General features: G+C 35.8%; 2 protein-coding genes across 5 annotated transcripts in view; one reads left to right on the forward strand and one right to left on the reverse strand.

Annotated features, from left to right (window-relative positions):
• The window catches only part of LOC121737306 (semaphorin-1A), a 389,517-nt gene that overhangs the window by 287,105 nt on the left and 80,262 nt on the right, over nt 1-22,150 (reverse strand). The gene's annotated exons all lie outside the window — the stretch shown is intronic.
• On the forward strand, nt 16,192-19,756 carry LOC121737318. The gene is made up of 3 exons (XM_042128962.1): nt 16,192-16,252; nt 16,754-16,839; nt 19,459-19,756. The coding sequence occupies exons 1-3, from the start codon at nt 16,235-16,237 to the stop codon at nt 19,688-19,690; spliced, it is 336 nt and encodes a 111-aa protein (XP_041984896.1). The 5' UTR covers nt 16,192-16,234; the 3' UTR covers nt 19,691-19,756.

The raw sequence follows: 22,150 nt of genomic DNA on the forward strand, positions 1-22,150 counted from the left end.
AATTAAAAATATCCTTTGTCCCTTCTCGGGACACAAAGTATCTCGATACCCAGCAAAATCGGTTCAGCGGTTTGGCCGTGAAGAGGTGACAGACAGACAGACACACTTTTGCATTTTTAATATTATATGATGGATAAGAATGCCATTTTGTAGTTTAGAGGAATTTGACGAAGCCTCTTTACTGTCGCGTTAAAATAGCAGATTCTGGGTTCAGTATGCCCTTTTTGTGTAACGTCTATTTATTTAGTACATCGTAAACCTAAAATATCAATAACATAAAAGTAACTTCAGCAGTAATCAGTCAATCAATAATTAATCTACCGTGAATTTTTAATTTCTCCTCCCACAATTCTATTCCTGAACACCACTTACCGAATTAACGTGTCAGAGTAACGGTCAATTTAGACGAGGGTAGCATTAAACGAATTAGTCGTGTTGACCAATGACCGGGGCACCAGGTCTTGTGGAAAATCTTAAATAATGACCGGATTAAAAGCCGGCGAAGAAAGATTATTACGGCCGAGAGGCCCTTTGATAAACGTGTCATGTGCTGGGCGGTAATTTAATGAAATATTTCCCAGGAATCGGGAGGTTAACTTGGGATTATTTTGGGAGAAACTAGATCTGCGAATTATGCTAGCTGAAAATTTTTGTTAGATTATTTTGGGACAAATGATGATGCTAGAAGCATTCGGGCACAAGTCGGACTTATGCAACATTGCTGAAGATTTTAAGCAGCATATTTTAGAAAAACTAGATAGTATCTGCGATTTATGTATGGCTGTAGATTTTTGACAGATAATTTTGGGATAAATGATGCTGCCTGCGACTTATGCCCGATTGTTAAAGATTTTTGGCAGATTATTTTGAGACAACTAGACGGTGTTTGCGAATGATGTACGGTTGCTGCAGATTTTTAAGTATATAATTTTGGAAGAAACTTAATGCTGCCTGCGACTTTTGCCCGTTTCCTGAAGGCTTTATCTGCCCAAATTCTAAGGTTATTACAGGAGTTTATAAATTCATATAATTGTTGATTTATTAGCGTGTTTCATTATAGCCAATCATCAAATCTAGTGGCTAGAATCCTGTCTAAAAGCTCAAAGACTGGGCCTACGAGTTAGAAATGTTTGACGATCATACTATAAGACATAGGGCGTCCGATTTGAGCTTGTAATATCGAATAGTGTTGGTCTACAATAAATCCCATTTGAATGGATACAGCCGTTCGCCGCAAGCCGCTTAATGCAAGTGTCATGTCGCACTGTGAGGGTTTAGACAATCTGAGTGCTTCGAATTACATTGCAATATTGGTGGGTATTGCGACGACTTAATTACTAGTAAATTCTGAAAGTTTGCTTATACACCTACATCTTAACAGGGAATATCAGGGAAAGATCGGAGCAGAGGGCGGTACTAGCACATATAATAAATGATCAGACATGTTGCACAACGTGTCTAATGTCTATCAATATTCTGATGACATTTGTGACGTGGGAGAGCCATGCTTCGGCACGAATGGGCCGGCTCGACCGGAGAAATACCACGGGCTCACAGAAAACCAGCGTGAAACAGCGCTTGCCGAGTGAGTGAGTTTACCGGATGCCCAATCCCCTACCCTTTTCCCTTCCCTACCCTCTCCTATTTCCTTCCCTACCCTCCCCTATTCCCTCCCTTCCCTCCCTCTTAAAAGGCCGGCAACGCACCTGCTGCTCTTCTGATGCTGCGAGTGTCCATGGGCGACGGAAGTTTATTTCCATCAGGTGACCCGTTTGCTCGTTTGCCCCCTTATTTCATTAAGAATGACAGAAACGTTGTCCAACGTCGGAGAAACCTTTTGGTCCTGTCTATGCTGGTACTTCGCTCTACCGTCTAAACGTGGTCTAATCTCTAAACATGGGAGTAATAGATCCTGTTCTTGTAAATCTAGCTGAACCGGTTGTGTTAAAATTGCTTATTCTGTAAGTTTGAGACATAGAGCTTCTTTCTGGAAATCGGTTAAAAATATCAAACGTAACAACTTTCCGAGCTGCTAAAATAATATTTTTAACAAAACAAGTATGTAACGATCTATGTGTATGACGTAAGAGTGAAAAATATTACTTATATAGCTTTGGGGAGTGAATGAAAAAGTGTTTGTCGCAGCCTCATCGGCGACGGACATAAATTTCATACTTACTAACTTCTATATTAGGAGATTAATTCAAACTTTTAGGATAACATCGGCAGAATAGACAGAATTATAGAGTATACCGACTTAGAACTGAGGTTGAAATTTTTAAGTTTGACGTATTATGACGAAAGTCGTCGCTAGTGTCGTTACCTACTAATTTAGTTGTTGTTTATATTTTGGCACATGCAACGAAAACTGTCAGAATTCAATTTCAAAATGTTAATTTTAAAAATAAATTATATCAGCCAGCACGCCAGCCCTTAACTTATCCTGGCGAAACCCGAAAGAAATGACAGGTATTAATACACGTCCGTCTCTTAGCAGTCAAACTACTGGTAGTTATGTATATTGTGACATCGGTGTCACGTTATTCAGGCTGACAGATGAAAACATCTGAAAGCTCTATCTTAATTTGTGTACCGGCATTCATTCGATTATAATTTTACTAGATAACGCCCGCAACTCCGTTGCGCCAAAATTCGTTTATCGCGCGGGAACCGTACATTTTTCAGGGACGAAAAGTATCCTTTGTCTTTTTCCGGGTTTCAATGTATGTCCATGCCAAATTTCAGCAAAATCGGTTCAGCGGTTCGGGCGTGAAGAGGTGACAGACAGACAGACGCACTTTCACATTTATAATATGGAATAGAGTAGTAATTTCCCCTCGATTCCTACCGCGCGCTGTTTCGTGTTTAATTATAATATGCGTCCGCCCGAACGCGCGGCTTAGCGGTTAGGGTCAATTTATACTAGCGCAGAGTCGAAGCACATCGAAGCGAATTACCAAATCTGAACATAACGAATTCAACGCTTCGATCCTGAGGGTCAATTTAAAATAGCGCAGAGTCGAAGCGCAGCGAAGAGCGTCGAAGCGTCAAATTAGCAACAAGTCGAACGAATGCGCGCTGATTCGCCAGAGTGCCTACAGTTATCTGATGACGTAGATTCGCTTGTGTGCGCTTGGATGCGCGAGAAATGAGAATGCGCGCGCACCAAAAAGCGGTGGTCAAGCGAATTCGCGAAAGTGCGCACGGATGCGCTCGCCTTTTTAAATTCTCAGAAGTAATATGTGCGTTAACGCCTTGCTGCGATGCGCTTCGCTTCGATGCGCTTCGACTCTGCGCTAGTATAAATTGACCCTTACACCGCGAGATCACACACAAGCTATTGTATGTAAATGACAGCGCGACTGCGCTTACATACTGCTTGTGAGTTGTGATCTCGTTGTGTAGCGGCCAAACGCGCGGTTGCATATGAATTCAGCCTTATGTAAGGACTTGTTTTTAGTTTTTCCAGGACTCCCGAAGAGCAACCCTTTGGTTTCTCTGTTTACGTTTATTTTCGAAAAGTGGCACCGTATATTAATTGTATTTTCTAGAAGCCTGCCACGATAAAAGAACAAAAAGATCATTTATACAAACGGCCATTTCCTATAGGAAAACCTTTTAAACGGTTCGCAAAAAAGAAAGGAATAACGACCATATAAAACTTCACAAAACCTTTCAATTTTGTCGAGTGTTGTACAAAAACAATTTGGTTTTCGTACAGAATAAAATGGACTCGTTACAACTCGCCGCATAAGTGAGTTAGATTTTCATCACAAAAACACATGCGTTAGGTTATTCCATAAAATATTATATTGTCAATTGAAAATTTCCATTTCGGTAATAAGTAATAAAAGTTTTTGTCGCGACGTAATAGAATTCGCGAATGAAATGTGACGTTGTTTGCAGAATTCGATCAAACAGTGTTGTATTTTATAATACTAAACTTGGTAAAAATGATGTTTGAAATTTTGAGTCATTTTATATGACTTGATGATAGTAAAAATAGAAAAATACAGCCTAGGTCCTAGCCCTTAACCTGATTTGAGCAGAAATTCGATTATCATGCTTTTTTCAGATTTTTTTAAGATGAAAACTTGTCCTTTGCCAATGCATAGGACAAGTTTTATATAAAATTCTCGTGTCACAATGTTAGGCCGCGTACTCCTCCGAAACGGCTTTACTGATTTTAACCAAATTTTATATGCATATTCAGTGGGTCTGAGAACCGACTACTGGGTACTTTTTATATTGGTAAGTGCATTTGTTGAATAAATAATAGTAAATTATTAAAACTCGAGACTGACGGCGACCATTGTTTGTGCGACGGGATAGCGAAGGACGTTGCCATGGTGACATACTTATTTAGTCACTTCAATAAAATAATACGGGCGCAATACTTTATATGGCAAATAAACGTTTGCCGGGACAGCTCGTATCCATATAATTTTATTTAGTTTTCCAACAAAATAGGATAGCAAACGAAGATAACAATAATATTAATGGGTGATAATTATTATGCACTGTATACTGTATAGTCGAGTTGAAACAAATTCGTTACTCCTAAACACATTATACTTTAACGTTTAGTTAGACAGCTTATTCATTGTCCTGTAAATGTGCAATTTTGAACTTTACAGTTTAGACTAATTTCCACAACTCGCAAACAGCGGCCCCAACAGTTTTGGAGCTACACGGTGTGTTTTACCTGCACATAATGTCTACAAACTAGAAACGTGAGTGCTGTTAAAGTAAAAAGCTGAATCTTTACAGAAATACACGGAAAATAAACAAAGACATGAAAATAATAAGTTATGGAAGTAAATAAAACGATCAAAGATTTGTGAGAAGACTAGCTTTTGCCCGTCGCACCGCTCGCGTAAAATAGTAATTCTGGCACATTAACTATAACTAGAGATCGCCCAATGGCCGAAATTCGACCTTAGTTTCAACGACATGATATTAGGACTACTAAGTATCTATATTTTGTAAAACATATTGAATTTATCATATTTTTTTAACTCTTGTCTCCGGGGCCGTGTAAGCATTGTCTAATAGTATCTTAGATTCAATAAAAAAACTATAATCCATTTTCAATTTGTCAACTTGCTGTCAACAGACTTCAACCATAAATAAGAGAGTATAATTCGTATGTATAGGCTTATCACTCAAAAATCTGTCATTTCTCATGTGTGTGTGTGTTGTAGTGTGTGTAATGTTTTATTTGTTAAAAATATATATGATAAAATTTCAAAATAATATTAGTTCGATGCACTCCTTCACCATATAAACAATTACCTACGTTTCCCCATTTTTCGTAAAAAGGGTTACAAACGTTTTCATTCGCGTATTAATATTATGATGATAATGATGATAAACGCATAGGAATTTGACGATGCTTTCTCTCAGTCAATCTTCTTTGCTTTTACTGACATAGTTAAAGAAGATTATATGACGACTTAAGACGATTCTATGACTTCATTTGCGAACGCAAAATTACAAAGATGTCGTCAGATCTAATAACAATACAACATATTAAATTGCGCGTCGTTCTTTGATGTGTACATGTAATTCAAATAATGCGACTTATTTATAAGGAAATAACAGAGAGACGACGTTCAAAGGATAAGTAACGAGACTTAATACTGCTGCAAAAGATACTAAGAGTACTATACGTAATCCGAGAACAAATAAACGGATTATCCGTTTTAGATGCTTCCAACGTCTCACGACTACGGCATTTATTAAATATACGTTAAATATTAACAGAAATGTATGCCGCATTAAGTAATGTTCACGGTTGATGGGAGCTATTACACGCAAATCTATTACAATATCTCTGACTTGATTTACACAGTTTTTGCAGTTGTATCGAGAACTAATTACAAAACAATTGGAACGCGTGAATATATATACAAAAAGTATAAGAAAACAAAACGGCACTACTTTTTTAGCAATTAAAAATTGCTGGTTTGGTTTGGTTTTTGGTGTGTGGTTGGTTTTTCAACATACTTATAGTTTACTACTAAATGACTCAGTGAGCCCCGTATCATTTTCGTCCTAATGTAAATCTTTTCTGGACTTCCACGTATATTTCAATAGTAAAATTAGCCAAATCGGTTCAGCCATTCTCGAGTTATAACAGGACTAACGAAATTGAAAATTCATTCTTATTTATATATATAAAGATATAAATAGATTATTATTATAGACAAGGTCTCAAACCATACTCTACGTCCTTACAAAGTCAAATAACACTGATGATTCAAGTAACTATGGTAATTAATTTACATTGAAATTGGTTGATCTATTGCAATAAATGTTTAACGGAGTTGACACAAAATCAATAACAGAGCACAATTCGTTGTAACATTTGTATAAACAAAGTTTAAGCCCGGGGGTAATCAGAATTCAGAATGTGGAGTAGTTTCAGTTCGAGCCAGACCCTTCAAGTTACAGGTCAATTTTCTTGTTAAACATTGAATTTCCAATGTAATTCGAATTGAAAATAAAATTATGCGAATTAAATTGCACATAGAAATGAAACTAAAAGTACATACTTAGATGACACAGAATAATTTTTTGGAGTATATTTAGGGCATACAGCTGGAAAATATCATCATCATTATCAGCCTATTAGCCGTCCACTGCTGGACATAGGCCTCTCTCAATGAACGCCAAGATGACCGATCTCCTGCTACTCGCATCCAACATGGGCCTGCAACTAAGCGGAGACCGTCGTTCCACCTAGCTGAAAAATATAGACCAAAAGTATTTTAAGAGATAAAAGAATCAATCGGAGAATCCTTACATTTACTAATATCGTGGAAAAGAACATTAAAATACTATTCCATGAAACATCCTGGAGCATATTTCAATATATTTTTCCACGTCACCGAAGGCTCCGGGAAGTCTTCTGCAGTTTTCGCTTTAAACTGTTGCAAACTTCTAATATTGAAATGCACTCTATCTCGAGTATTTTACGAAGGGTGCGTCAAAAGAACGTCTTCATTTTTGCACCTGTTTCACCTAAGGCGATGAAATCTTCACACAAATTGTTACCTTAATGGAATAGTTTATGATATAAATTCCCCCGCTCCGCAAAACGCTTGCTACGTTTTTGTATTCAGGTGCGCTCGTCACGAGCGTAACAAAGCCAATAAGCTGATACTATTATCTCTATTCAGCAGCATCTCACGTGAAACTATATCAATAGAATTTATCTACCGTTTAGACATGTTTGTGTTAATTAAACGTTCACATTAATGGCCGTAATGTTTGCTCTGTCTAATTGCTTCGTAAGTCGCTCGAATGTTTTCAAATTGTCTTTTTAATTATATAGCTGACGATTAATTTGTTTCTTTAAATCGTTTTATTACTTTCCGTTACCCATAAAATCTATACTTACTCAAATAAATTTTTATTCAGACAGCCAAAAAAAATGGATTAAACCTATTTATTTCAATGAACAACAATAACACTAGTAATCATGTATCTCGCATTATAAGTTATAACGAGACCGATACTAAAGGGGATAGAATAGGCTTTAGGTTAAAAATTATATTTTAATTTTACCACTGTCCTCGTAAGACGTAGTCGGAAATTTCAGCCATACCTGCAACAAAAATGAAAAGATTATCAACACATAAATTGAAACATGCGAGAACGTTTTGTTCTTTTTGTCAAAAGCGTCGCAGAGTTCCAAATAATGTTTTAGTCGAAAACAGTTTCCTAAAATTCCAAGTCCGAAACAGCGGCGATAAATCTTTAAGTCATATATCTTATGCCAAATTTATGGATATCCCACGCTGGTGACTAACAAGGCGTAACGGTTACTATCATGAATATTCCGTTTTCTCACATCACTTAACATCCTACTGCCCTGTTGCATAATTCATAATTATTTCCACAAGATTTGACACCTCTTTCACGTATTGATTCGGTTGTTTTTCAGAAGGTCGTTTTCTTTTTTTTTCTAATTTAAAGTTTGTTTAATTTATAAAAAAACTGACAAACATCTCATGTTATCACATTAATAATTCTAAAGTGAAAATAATTTCGCGAATACCTAGTAATATCCGAGGCCGCTAGTTTGAATGTTAATTTAATTTCCACAATGGCTGTCTAAATGCCAGAGGACAAGTCTAGTGCAAAAAAATCCACTCCACCAGATCTCGTAATTTCACTAATTAACTCCCTGAGTCACGTACAAATTAAGATGGCGAAGATATTCAAGTGGTGCATTCTGAACAAATGAACGGACGCTTCCACCGTAGGCCCCAATAAAAAATATAAAAACGTGATAATATTTTTATTACCTTACAAATGGCAGTCGATTTATTAACGGAAATTTAATTATCACAAAAAATACGATCACGTTCCGCTAGAATAAGTTCAGGGATGTTACAAAAGAAGCGAGTGGGTGCAAAAGGTGTCCCTTGCTGTAGTCACTTTTCTTAGATATTTTGACTCGAAACGACACAGTGAAGTGTTTTATTATTTTCAGTCCTGAGTGTTAAGCTCAACCTATTAAGCACACCTAGGCTCCTCAAGTTTAATATCGGTAATGAACGCGCTATGCAGTCGCGTCACATGTCAGGCGCGTGTTTAATATCAAATTACAGAGCGGAGTTCAGTCTGCCACCAAATTATAATATGATAATAACATGGATGCCTTCACAGTAGCCTATTTATGGAGCACGTTCAATAATCCAGATTAAAATCCACTTGGTCTAACAAGAAGGTTGAACGTTACGATAACTTAACCTACAACTTATCTACAACTACATAATATTCTCAGTATTATTTCACTTGTGACAGAATATAACATTTGTTAATTAATTGACTTCCAAAAAACGAGGAGGTAATCGGCTGTGGATATTTTTTTTTAACTGTCCACATAATATTTGAATTTACAAATATTTTCATAAATACTTTTGCCATAGCACGGATTCTTTGAGCAATTTCATACTAATTGACAATATTTTAAACTACCCAACGATCGTGGAATAACGAGACACAATAGCTTATCTATTGTTATCACGGCCGGATGCGGCCGCTTAGGGCTTCATGAATTAACTTAAAGTTTAGCTTTTGTCATTATAACTTTATTTTATACCCATCATTAGTATGTGATGGTTCTAAGCAAACGTTACAATTAAGACTAACACTCAAGTCTCAAACTTAGTGCTTTTAACACCACAAACTCTACAACCGCACTAACTTATGTTGTAGTGGTCCTAACTCACTTAATATTCCTTTTCACGACTTCACATCCGAATTCAGATGCAATAAGAACCGCGTCTTAGGGAGCTTTCGTTTTGCATTTTTGATCACGCGCCTTAACTGTGTCGAGTGCTTTTATATAAGGTCTAGAGCGATTGATACTCGATACGATGGAGATAATAAATTTTTTTTTATTGCAAAAGATCACATTCTAAACGATAATAATTTAAACGCTTAAATAGTTAAAATGCAAGATAATTACCTACGTTTACAAGGTAATAACCATCTTCTCATTTTAAAATCTCCTCATATTATTATCAACAACATTGATACAACAGAACTCGTATTTCATGTACAAAATAAATATCACAAAAAAAGTAGCATTGAAAGGATAAAAGACGCTTCAATGAAATTCATTGTTGATGGAACCAAAAATACCGAAGTAAAATTCAATGTTGCTTTTCTGTTAAAGCCTATCATATGAACGATGGATTTAAGTTCGAGGAAATTGTTACGGATGCCATGTAAAATAGGGCAGTTGAATACGTGCGTAAAATAATTGGTACGGTTAGTTGTAATAAATTAAGGAACATTGAATATTATTAATTTATTATATAGATTTTATACGTGGGAGAGCCATCCTTCGGCACGAAAGGGCCGGCTCGACCGGAGAAATACCACGTTCTCACAGAAAACCGGCGTGAAACAGCGTTTGCGCTGTGTTTCGCCGAGTGAGTGAGTTTACCGGAGGCCCAATCCCCTACCCTAATCCCTCCGCTACCCTCCCCTATTCACTTCCCTTTCCTACCCTCCCCTATTTCCCTATTCCCTCTGAAAAGGCCGGCAACGCACCTGCAGCTCTCCTGATGCTACGAGTGTCCATGGGCGACGGAAGCTGCTTTCCATTATGTGACCCGTTTGCTCGTTTGCCCCCTTATTTCATAAAAAAAATAGAATATAATGTAATAAAAAAATCGTCATTAATATTTTACACGAATATTCACGATATTTTATTATAATTTAAAATTCGTAGAACATACCAATTACCATACAAAAAATAAACGGATGCCTAACATGTAAGAGTGACATAATATTAGGTCAGTAAGCCAACACCACATAAATGGTACTATTACGTCTTATTGATAAGGAAAGCGGGTTTGCAAGCTTCCATTTTCACCTGCCCGACTCCCTCCTCTTTAATTACTCCGAGTTCTGTGATATCACATTGCTTAGCAGTTTGCACTAAGCAAGTGAATTTTGACTTTTTTTTTTTCAAAGATCAACGTCTGCTGGAGGCATCTCATTTGAATTAACACTTAGTAAAATATTATAGGTATTATGGTGGCACTTCACATGGCTATTGGTATTTGCTATTGGCTATTTGTCGCATTTGGCAAAATTATTGACGTATACACAAACAAGCAAATAAAGGCAAATACGGCCTTCCACACTGTATGGACGTCAAATACCAAACTTTTACTTGACTTTGTTTACTTGCCTATTTGACTCTTTTGATGTGCGTCAGAAACCGACAAAGGTACGGATACGTGTATTGGTCATATTTGTCAAATAGGCAAATAAGGGCAATACTTTGTCAAACATACCGTGATTGTTTGACGAATACATCAAATACGCAAATAAAAATAGCCATGTCAGTGCCACCATTAAAAAATCATAACAATCATAAACTTATTTGCGGATTAACTTGCACAGTTTCGAATAAAGAATGCCGAATTTCGTTCTATCAATACAGCATGGCGGCAACTGTCAAAACGCATAGAAGATAAATGTTTGGCCGTAACTTGACACACGTCAAAATGATTTGTGATCTAGTCAACAGAATACAAGCTCGAATTGAAAATACCTCCGTCCATATTGAAATGCATTTATTATTAAAATATATTTGAGCGCATGCAATAATATATCAAACGGCAGTGAACAAGTGAGCAAATCTCTGCGTTCTGCATGACTCGTTCTTTACGATAGATATAATAGTTTGTAAAGGCTCTAAAAATTCAAACGCACAAAAAGTCTCTTTCAATTAAACATTTTTTTAATATTCAAACCTTTTCGATTATATTCGCTAGATGAACGTAACGTATTTTTCGTTTTTATTACAACTGATAATAATGAAATCCTTACGTCATTTTTTCTACATCAGCAGAATCTTTCGATTCTACGATGGAATAATGTAATACTAAATGGAATCAACGCTTTGCACCATAAAAACCGAAGATAACCAAACTAAGGGATCAAAATGTTGGATACAACAAAAACTCTGTAAAACAATATGATCACAGGTGGTCCTTGAGTAACCTGTAAGGGGATTACCGCAGTAAGCTGCTCAGGCCTCAAAGAGACTTTACGGACCTCTTTCGGTGTTTTATGTAGGGACGTATGCTCATCACGTTAAGGATTTCGGTTCAGACATAAACATCGTAATTGTTTTTAGCAGGTGACGTCAGTAGCTCTGAGGGCCCTAGAGAAGCGGCAAGCGATTATCGTAAACGCCAACGTCAACGCCACAAAATGTATGGGATTTGACATTAGTATTCGCTAGCGAAGCGATGACTTATGTCAAATCGCATACATTTTGTTAGCGTTTACGATAATCGCTTGCCACTTACAACTAGGGCAGATATGGTTTTAGATCTGTCATATAATATGTTTTGTTATCATCTGGATCTAATCTGCGACTTTTAAGATTTCTTATTTAATTAACCCAATTATTTTACTCAAATAAGCTTTCAAATTATATTTCGTTGGATAGGAAACAAATCGTCTTGATATTTATTCAGTATACATATTATATCATATACAGATTTTTGGATTTTAGAATAATCAGAATGCGTTTAATATTGGTTTGAAATCTAATGGGAACACCATTTCAAGCAATTTAAACAACTGTTTTTTGTAAGATTATTGAGAAACATTGACAAGCTGATAATTCTCTGTATTATGTTAACAGAACAGACGACTATAATAAGGGCGCACTTAACAAAAAAAAAAAAGAAAAACTTGAAAGATAATTTTTCCGAAATACTAATTCTCCATTATTAAACACGCTGCAAAGGGGGTCTTGGTTAAAATATTTATAATGCTAATACCATAATATTGACGCTAATGAATGAAGGAAGACAGGCCTTGAGGGACAGGGTTAAGTTTAGCCACAACCCTGGCCCTTCGATGAATACTTAAAACGTTGATTATATCATTTGCCTTCTTGAAAATGTCTTGAAAGGTCACGATTATTTTAGGAACAATTATTATGAAGGGTACGTGTTGTTCGCAATTTTAAACTAATTGAAGACTAATATTTTATAACATTTAAAGAGCAATTACTCATTTCTATTTTTGAATTTGAAGGAGCCTTACCTACTTCACCATCAATTCTGGCTAACTTTGTGAGTATACATCGTATCCAAATTTTTCATTGCTTATTATTTTCCCGCTCCTATAGGTCGAAAAAGTCGGTACTTCTCTGACTACTGTGTACTCAGCCTTAGCTATTTTCTGAAATGCGATATATCATGAATCTCTTCAAAATTAAATATTCACGAAACATAAGAGCTACAAGTAGTTGATTGCGATTTTGGTCGGGTGTATGGACGCAAAGATTAATTGTTATTATTTCGCAAAAGACATGACAGTCTATTTCCTTCACAATTAAAAAAAATCTCATGAATTAGATATCATTCAAAGACACTTATGCAAGCCCTTTAGAATAGAGTGATGCTGTAGCACAGCATATTGGGTGAACAAATGCTACCCTAGCTTCACCAGTAAAAATAGCAACAATACAAGCATTTATAACAATTCTCATGGTATTGATAATTCCTCCCAGTCAGATGCCCCTGTCAATGTACTGTCCCCTTAGGGAAATACGTCTGATTGCACTCATTCACTATTCCACTTCACCTGAAGGGAGTGCGTTCTTTCCAGCAATTTCCTATTCTAAATATATTTCAGTTATTGTTCTATTCCATGTCTTTTCCAGTTATTGTTCTATTCTATGACCTTTTCAGTTGTGGTTACTGAGTCGTTTGTTCAACGATATGCTTAATTCTTTTATTGTTATCAGAGATACCATTATAAATTTATAATTTATAATGCAAGAAAAGTCTAAAGTGACTTTGATGAAACAATGTTATAATAAAGTGTCTCAAGTCCCGAAAAAAGTAGATAATTTTATCACCCAAATTGTTTCCACAATAATCGAGATGTGACACACATTGCAAAAAAAATTTGGTGTAAACTACGAAGAATAAAAAACTAAGGAAACGTAACTCCCATACTATTTACCGTTTTAAATTTGGTTCCTTTCGAATGAAGGTGAAGTGAAGGCCACCTAAATATTGCTAATGTATTGAAAATGTGTACCTAGGTCCTAGGTACACATTTTTGACAAGTATTGTAGAACATGTTTTTTGACGGAGTTACTTTTCCTTAGTTTTTACTATTCGTAGGCTGTAGTTACTTTTCCTTAGTTTTTATTATTCGTATGTACATTATGTGTAAACGTAAAGAAAACACAAATCGAATCAAGAATTTATACAATTTAAATCTTCGAATTAAATAACCCCACGCAGCCGCCACTGCATCATTAAATACAGAAACTTCATTTATCAAGCCTTTTAATTCTCTTAATTCAGCCAATGAACAAAAATTGGACTTTCATTAATAATTGGAATAATAAATTGAAGAATAATTGAACGAATAATATTTCAATCACACTCCGCCTTGACATGCTACAACTGGTTATAATGAAATAGCAGTAATGAACCGCGCAACCAGAGCATCCCCGGAGACTTTAGCAATACGAATCTGTTATTGTTATTTGTGTCACAATAAACGTCACATGTAATGTGTCACATTTTTAATTGATTTTTGCAGTGAGACAACTTATTGAATTTTTTATTTTGCATTATGCAAATTTTTAATGGATCAACTTTGTAGGTACTAGACTACTAATAATAAAAACTAAGGAATCGTAACTCCCATACTATTACCGTTTTAAATTTGGTTCCTTTTGATCTGTCATGTAACGTCAGCCTAGTACCGCTCAAGGTCACCTAAATATTGCAAATGTATTGAAATGTGTACCTAAGGTACTCTTTTTTGACAAGTATTGTGGAGCATGTTTTTTGACAGAGTTAGTTTTCCTTAGTTTTTATTATTCGTAGGTACTAGATCTATAATATATTTTTAATTCATGTCGATCTAAATGTAATCGAAGCTTAGTATGCGCTAAATTAATACCAAATTAAATGTTGCTAAGGAAAAAAGTAAAATCTGATGGCAAAAAGTGAAAAAATAAATTGACTTGCAATACCGGGGTAACAGGAATAAAACATTTCGATCCTTTTTCCCCTTTGGCGGCTTATTCTGTGTGTGAAACATGCAAAGTATATACATTTTATCCAATGATCAAGGATATATTTTTAAAATCTGCTTTCAAAAATTGCCATCAGATTCTGGTAGACCTATAATAAAGGTGATAATAATGATGATGTTGGGTAACCCCATAAAATGGTGTAGCACAGTGCAACGTTATTTGTGGACGAAGAGACATGCACAAAGCGGCCTGCTGAATTAAGCACAAAGGAAATGCCTCGGTCCCTCAAATTCGAAATCTGGATATTGTTTTTCACCATTCTGGTACGGGTTTCGATAGTATTTTGTGTACCTTGACTATTTTCTTTGCCACTTGCAGTAATCTAATTCAATTTTAACCTTTATTTGTGTTAAATAAGGCAAGTCGCTGTAGCCCTGACGTCACTGCCCTGACGTCACTGCGACCCATATTAGGATCTATTGTGACTCCTTCGCACTAGAGTATCATCCCCAAGTTGTCCCAACCCAATACTGCTCATAAATTGAACGATATGTTTGGGGTTGGTGCCACGAATTTCCTCTGTGGATGAGGTGCCTGTTCCTGCTCTGTAGTAGAGCAGAACAGTCGAGGAGAAGGTGAATAGGTCTCGTCCTCCTCTAGGTGTCTCATCATTTTAACCTTTTTTTACCTTCATAAAAAGTACAGTTTTACAGTAAGTTACCTTCAATAATGTTTTGAGTTATTAATAAAGAGATTGTCAACACTAATTTTAAGGACAAGCTACATCAATATGAAGAAATTAAAACTTCAACATTATTTTCCGCATGTATTTGAGCTAAATCATAGTATTGACGCAAACGTAGAAACTTCGCTTTTTTAGTTGCTTGTAATTCTAAAGAAGCATTAACACATGTGACCTGCTTACGGCCCGTTTAATAAGAAGTATGTACGTGTTTGTTCTAGAAAAGTCGTTTGTTATGTATACTCCTGCGTGACCAGTCGAATGACTATTTTTTGCACATGTACTATGTATACGAGACGTATTTATTTTATTTGCAAACACAGTTGGAGTGACATTAAACGAAAATAATGTAAAAGAAGAATTATTTGGATCTTTGTTATTATTAGGCGTTATTTAGTTGGCAATTGGCATTTAGATATGCGATTTTGGTATAATTTCAAATAGATTTTTTAGTATTCATATCGTATGTTATTACTTAGTTTTGGTGATCTCCTGTTTGCCCTGTTTTAAAGATTTTGTTAAAATTGTATCTTTCAAGGTGTCCAAAATATCTGTCATTACCTCTTTTACCCTCACATGATAAGTCATATAAGGGTAAAAGTGGTAACAGGGAAAATTGTCAAAACTGCAGACTTACTGCAGTCAACTTTTTGTCATCTTTACATACTTATTACGCTACTCCTTCTTATGAACCATTTAGGCCAAAAGGAATACAGCTATACTTCAAATTTTTGCCCCATCGATTTGTACAAGTCGAAAGATTTATATTTTTTTTAAGTCGGATTTTGGTATATACGCCTCCTCTACCAAAGGTAGAAAATTAGCAATATATTGGCTACCAATATTGTGTACATACTCCTGATCCAGTATTGCACAACCGCGGTAATATTAGGCGCGGCGGTGGACGCATCGCCTCACACGCATCCAACTCAAACATGATACGCAACGTCGCTGTGAGTCCTTTTTTTATTTTTTTTTTAACACGCTTTTTTTAGCTTAGGCTGTAGCCTGTATGTATGTGACGGAATCTTTGAGCACGATTTTTACCCATCTCCAGTAGTCTAATTAATTCGAAACTTTGCATATGTATTAAGAGCCAATGACAATGCAGTAATTTGTTATTTTTTTATCTTTTATTTGTTTTTTTATTCTTATTAAAAAAAAAGTGTTTTCCCATTATGATGGGCAATTGTATCTTAACTCTTAATATTCCTTGACAGTTTTACAGGTTTTAAAAAAACCCGAATTGTTAATTAAATAAATTGATGATGCGCGACAATTTTGAAATTAAAACGCCGCATGGTCAATTTTAATCTTGGATCAAGAGTCTTTGTATTATTAATGCAGTTTATTTTCACCAAATCATTGATCCACATTACTTTCAGGAAAGATATATCAAAATATGCTATTAAAATAATCAACATAAGCCTAAATATTTTCTTCTGAAATTTCAGTTAGTCTGGGCCGCAGTGATCGCCAGCCATCTGTGCGCGGCGTTGCCTTTCGCGGACCCTGAACCCAACCCTATCCACCGAACCCAGTAAGTCTGGTCACCTTACTAATTTATTATTAGTAGTTTTTATTATTCGTAGATTATTAGGTAGGTAGATCCACTAATTGAATAAACACTAATCATAGAACCAAATCAATCTAGTAATTTAGAGAACGGCGCGTTCAGACGTGCGCGTTTTGTGCTGCAGCGTTTGGGAACCCATGTCTAGTGATCTTACTAATTTACTTATAATTAGTAAGCCTACTAAGCGTGTCAATTTTAGTAACCAATTACGCCAGTCTGTGAACTTACTAACTAATTCATTTTAGTGAACCTACTAATTAAGTAAGCTTTAGTAGATTTTCTAGTCTAGTAATTTTAGGTCCTAGTCGTAAAGTTAATCTTAGTAAATCTATTAATTTACTCGTTTTAGTAAGCCTAACCTACCCTAATAGTAGACGTTGTTACGTTGTAGTAGTAATGATAAACCTAATAATAGTATTTTTAAAAGTAGCTATTTAACTAGTCATAATTTATAAATCAACTATATATAAACTAAAATGTTTTATTACAATTTTTATTACTGTGTTTATTACTTTATTCATGTTATATTTTACACTTAATAAAGCCTTAGGGCCTGTTTCACTACTTCCCGATAAGTGCCAGATAGTCTATCCACAACTTAACTTGACAGACAAAGTTTGGAGAATCTGTCAAATAAGTTGTGGATGGACCCGTCAAATAAATGTTTGTTAAAATGATTCGGATTTCATGTCGATTACCTGTCAAGCCAAAATAAAATATACCCATCCGATGGAATGCTTATGTCATGCCGTACAGAGGTTAATGGCCAGGTTTAAATTATTCCAATCCAGTGATTCAATCCAGCGCTTTTTTGCAAAAGCATTCCAGCACATATCAGTGCCCGTTAACATTAGTCCAATCGTAATCTAGCGCTGGGTTGGATCACTGGATTGGAATATGTAAACCGGCTATAAAACCAGAAGTGCGGTTACATCTACCTTTAGCCAGCTAAAACTAGTTCTAGTCGGTTTCATACTACTAATATACTAAATCCGTCCAAACTATAATAGTGGCTGATACGAGGTTTAACCACTATTCTATGAGCTACGACTATATCCAACCCAAATACTTCTATAATAGAATTCTTTGATACAACCAAGCTCCACACTTCATGTTCAAGCCGTAGCGATGTTGCTGTTTTGTTAAGTCACACTGAGGACTGAGGAGGAGAGAGGTGTTTAAATTCTAGAAAATCGTGTGACTTACTTTATGGATGGTCCCTACCAACTCGATAAATTACAAAAGGGACCTTCCAATATTTTAGGTTAATTTGTGGTAAACATAATATTAGGGTAAACATCGGGTTATTGACACGGCAACTCCGTTTCAAATATGTTTTAATCCCCACCATCAATTATTCAACAAATAATGAATATGAAATGAACGCTTCGAATTAATTCTCTCTCTTTGTTGGTTATTTCACATTTACTTATAGGGCAATTCCATGTAAAAGTGCACCATCAACTTATACCTATAAATTAAAAAATAAAATACCTGATTTTAGTATTAAAAATATACTTAATTATAGTGACAACATTATGGTACTATTAAGATTTTATAGAAGCAACAATTTCTAAGCATTACTTTTCTAGCAAAGCTGCCATTTATGAGATGATGTCGTGAGCTCGGCTGCGCGTGGTTTTGTGTGATGAAGTTCTGACTTTTTCATGTCATGTATCAACAAAATTTGGTTGACTACGGTACCCTATAACGGAACCCTAACCATCTGATTTTTTGTATATTTCTAGGTTAATAGTTATAAAATTAGTAACATTGTCCTACAAATAGTACAATCCATATTTTAGGACCATCAAATCAATGTATGAAATCCTTTCTACCTCTGTTAGCTACCACTTTCAAGATTTTTCGCAGATAAAAATGTTGTTTGTCTTATCAAAATGAAGCTACTCACAAAAAATTGCTTGATAGTAATAAAAAAAATTTTGTTCTAGGGCTTTTTGACTTATGTTGTTAGTGTTACGGTCGCATAAAAAATGGTCACTGTTAAGCATTAGTGTCCTAACCCACATTTTTTTTGTTGTCAAATTTTGAATGCAGTCTTGTTCTAAATCATCTAAAGAACATAACTGCATTCATAACTCAATACGTATTTTGTGTGGGTTAGTACACGAATGCTTAACAGCGTCCAATTTAATAGATGTTAATCGATTTTTAGACCAACCCAATTAGCACTGAACATTTATCAAAATCGTTTCATTTCGGCAGAAATAGGCACCAAAAAAACATCGACAGGAGGATTTTATGTAATTAATTACTAATAAGAATAAAACACCGTTTGACAATTGCAAAATATATCTAAAGCAAACACCTGCACAAGGTACTAAGGCCGGTATAAATAGTCAGTACTCAAGATGCATCTCGGTCTCAAGACACGGTTTAGGCTCTGTGATTGGTTGGCTGTCAAAATTTGGACCAATCACAGAGCCGAACCATCACAGAGCGTCTTGATACTGGCCTTAGTCTGTACTTACAACAATAATTATTGTTTATATTCTACTTGGTTTGCAAATAAAGTTTTTGAATCTTTGAATCTACAATACTTAAAATTTTTCTTCTTTCCAGCGTCAGAATTCATATTCCCCATGAAGTCCACACGGTGCACCATCACCACGTCGAGAAGGTACCAATCCTACACGAGGTACCCGTCATAAAGGAGGTACCAGTTGTCCACACGGTACCGATTGTGAAACACGTACCAGTAGTGAACACGGTACATGTTCCAATTATTAACACTCAAATTGTGGAAAAACCCGTCTTAGTACCTTACAAGGAACATCTTAGCTTATGGCATTAATTTTGGTATTTTTTTCTTAAGCTGTATTATACTCACAAGGTAATTTGGTATTAAATAAATAGATTACTTTATTTTTCTTTGATTTTGTTCCTTTCGTAATAAAACTGTCAGAAACAGGAAGGGCAATCAGGAAAAAATTTTGCAAAATGTTTGCTAAATAATTGATTAAATTGTTCTTTTTAGGGATCCGTACCCAAAGGGTGAAAACGGGACCCTATTCATGAGACTTCGATGTCTGTCCGTCCGTCTGTCTCCAGGCTGTATCTCAAGAACCGCTATGGCTAGAGTTCTGAAATTTTCACAGATTGTGTATATCTGTTGCCGCTATAACAACAAATACTAAAAACAAAATGAAATTAATATATAAAGGGCCCCCATACAACAAACGTGATTTTTTTGGCCTTTTTTGCTCGATATCAATAATTTTATATTTTCACAAAGGCCTTAATTATATGTTTACTTCAATATATAAGAAAAATATTAAAATAAAATAAAAAATAAGGGGGGCTCCCATACAAAAATACAATTTCTGGTCTATGTTTGCTCTATAACAGTACGGAACCCTACGTGCGCGAGTTCGACTCGTACTTGGCCGATTTTTTAACAACAAAACATAAGCTACTTAACAACTGTCAAGCCGGTCAGTAAGTCCGGTCTTAATCGTGAGATTAGCGGGTGATCGTGTCCTCCGTGATCATTACACTTTGACAACTTTGACCACTGTTTAGTTCACGTTAAGGGTCAGATGACATAGCGACGTGACAAAGAAAAACGATGTATTTTTTAACGATGCGTTTAAACTTTGATACATCCAACATAGTGGGCGGCAAGTCTGTCGGAAAGTTAATGTATATTGTATATTCTTCTGTAGCAAATAAAGTTCAATTTTGAATGGATGAATGATGGAATATTTTTGCTGTACTGGCTCATGGCTGTACTGAAAAGTGATGTTCAAAAACAAAACTGTTCAGTACGGCTAATTTCGTAATTGTAACAGAGAATAAGGTAGTTCAAACTGTTAAATAATATTAGCAAACGCGCCATTGCGCCTGAATGTTACTATGTTCAGGCTAGGTTCAGGCACTGACAATGCAACACTCTAAAGTCTAATCCGAGAATCCCAGCAGGTCGGCCTGCTATCAGGCCGACCGGAACGATCGACCTTACGTATATGGACGCCTTAATGATAGTTGCAGGGGAACGCGTAACATGGGCATTATACGTGGGAGAGCCATGCTTCGGCACGAGTGGGCCGGCTCGACCGGAGAAATACCACGTTCTCACAGAAAACCAGCGTGAAACAGCGTTTGCGCTGTGTTTCGCCGAGTGAGTTTACCGAAGGCCCAATCCCCTACCCTATTCCCTTCCCATCCCTACCCTCCCCTATCACCCTTATCCTCTCTTAAAAGGCCGGCAACGCACCTGCAGCTGTTCTGATGCTGCGAGTGTCAATGGGCGACGGAAGTTGCTTCCCATCAGGTGACTCGTTTGTACGTTTGTTTCATAAAAAAACATGGAGTGACTAAAAAATAAAATTATACCATGAAATTATAATAATTGAACAGAACATTGTGCACCATAGTTAAAATAAAATTGATCTTATGTTAGCTCGTTATTATCATGAGTACGCTAACTATTCGACGGTCAATAAAGAGAATAATCATTTAATGATAATAATATGTAAACAGTTACTTTCATTAAATAGCAGATGCCCCCTGATGAACATTTATGAAACTAAAGTACTACATACTAAGTACACTTTAATTATAATTGTGATTACAATTGTCCATTTAGAGCATAAACGATTATTTAGAATAATATTATCATTAAAATGAATATTAGAATACTCTCATAAGCCGTGACCGCATCGCTTCAATTCTCTATTATGTCGCAAAATACATCAAATAATTTTATATAAATTGCTCGCGAAAAACAAAAAGAAAGTTTAGCAACCCTGAATTCAATTTAAAATTTTCTCTTCAAAACATGAAACTATTACTTTCGTACTTTCGAATATTTCAAGCGACACATGGCGCTCAGTTTATTTGCCGTCGTAAAAAGAAAACTGCACTTTTTGTCTTGTTGTTGTGTCTAAAAAGGCGAAAACATTGTGATATTAAAGTCAACCAAAAAATGGTGAAAATTGGCGAAAAATGTTGCGAACTCCTGACACCATGTGCTAGAAATGGCGCGGGGAAGTTTTCACATTGTGTCAGAAGTTCCGCCGTACTGTGACCACTTGTTTTCAATTAAAAATAACACACGTAGTATACAGGGTGACAACGCAACATGATAATACTTTAGGGTGTGTATGTCAGTCCCTTAAACAGGGTGTCACAAAACTAAGTGATAACTGTTAATATTTTTGGTGTGTGTTTGAGTCCCATGTATATAAAGGTAAGCTATCCCAAAGGTAAAATACAGTGACAGAATGAAATATCACAGATGTAAGATAGAGCT

This window comes from Aricia agestis, chromosome 20, assembly GCF_905147365.1.
Source record: "Aricia agestis chromosome 20, ilAriAges1.1, whole genome shotgun sequence".
Lineage (NCBI taxonomy): Eukaryota > Metazoa > Arthropoda > Insecta > Lepidoptera > Lycaenidae > Aricia > Aricia agestis.

Bases quoted from the DNA above. Each gene is read 5' to 3' on its own strand.
- LOC121737318 (XM_042128962.1), top strand. The intron at 16,840-19,458 runs GTAAGTCTGGTC...TCTTCTTTCCAG, and splicing joins AACCCTATCCACCGAACCCA to CGTCAGAATTCATATTCCCC.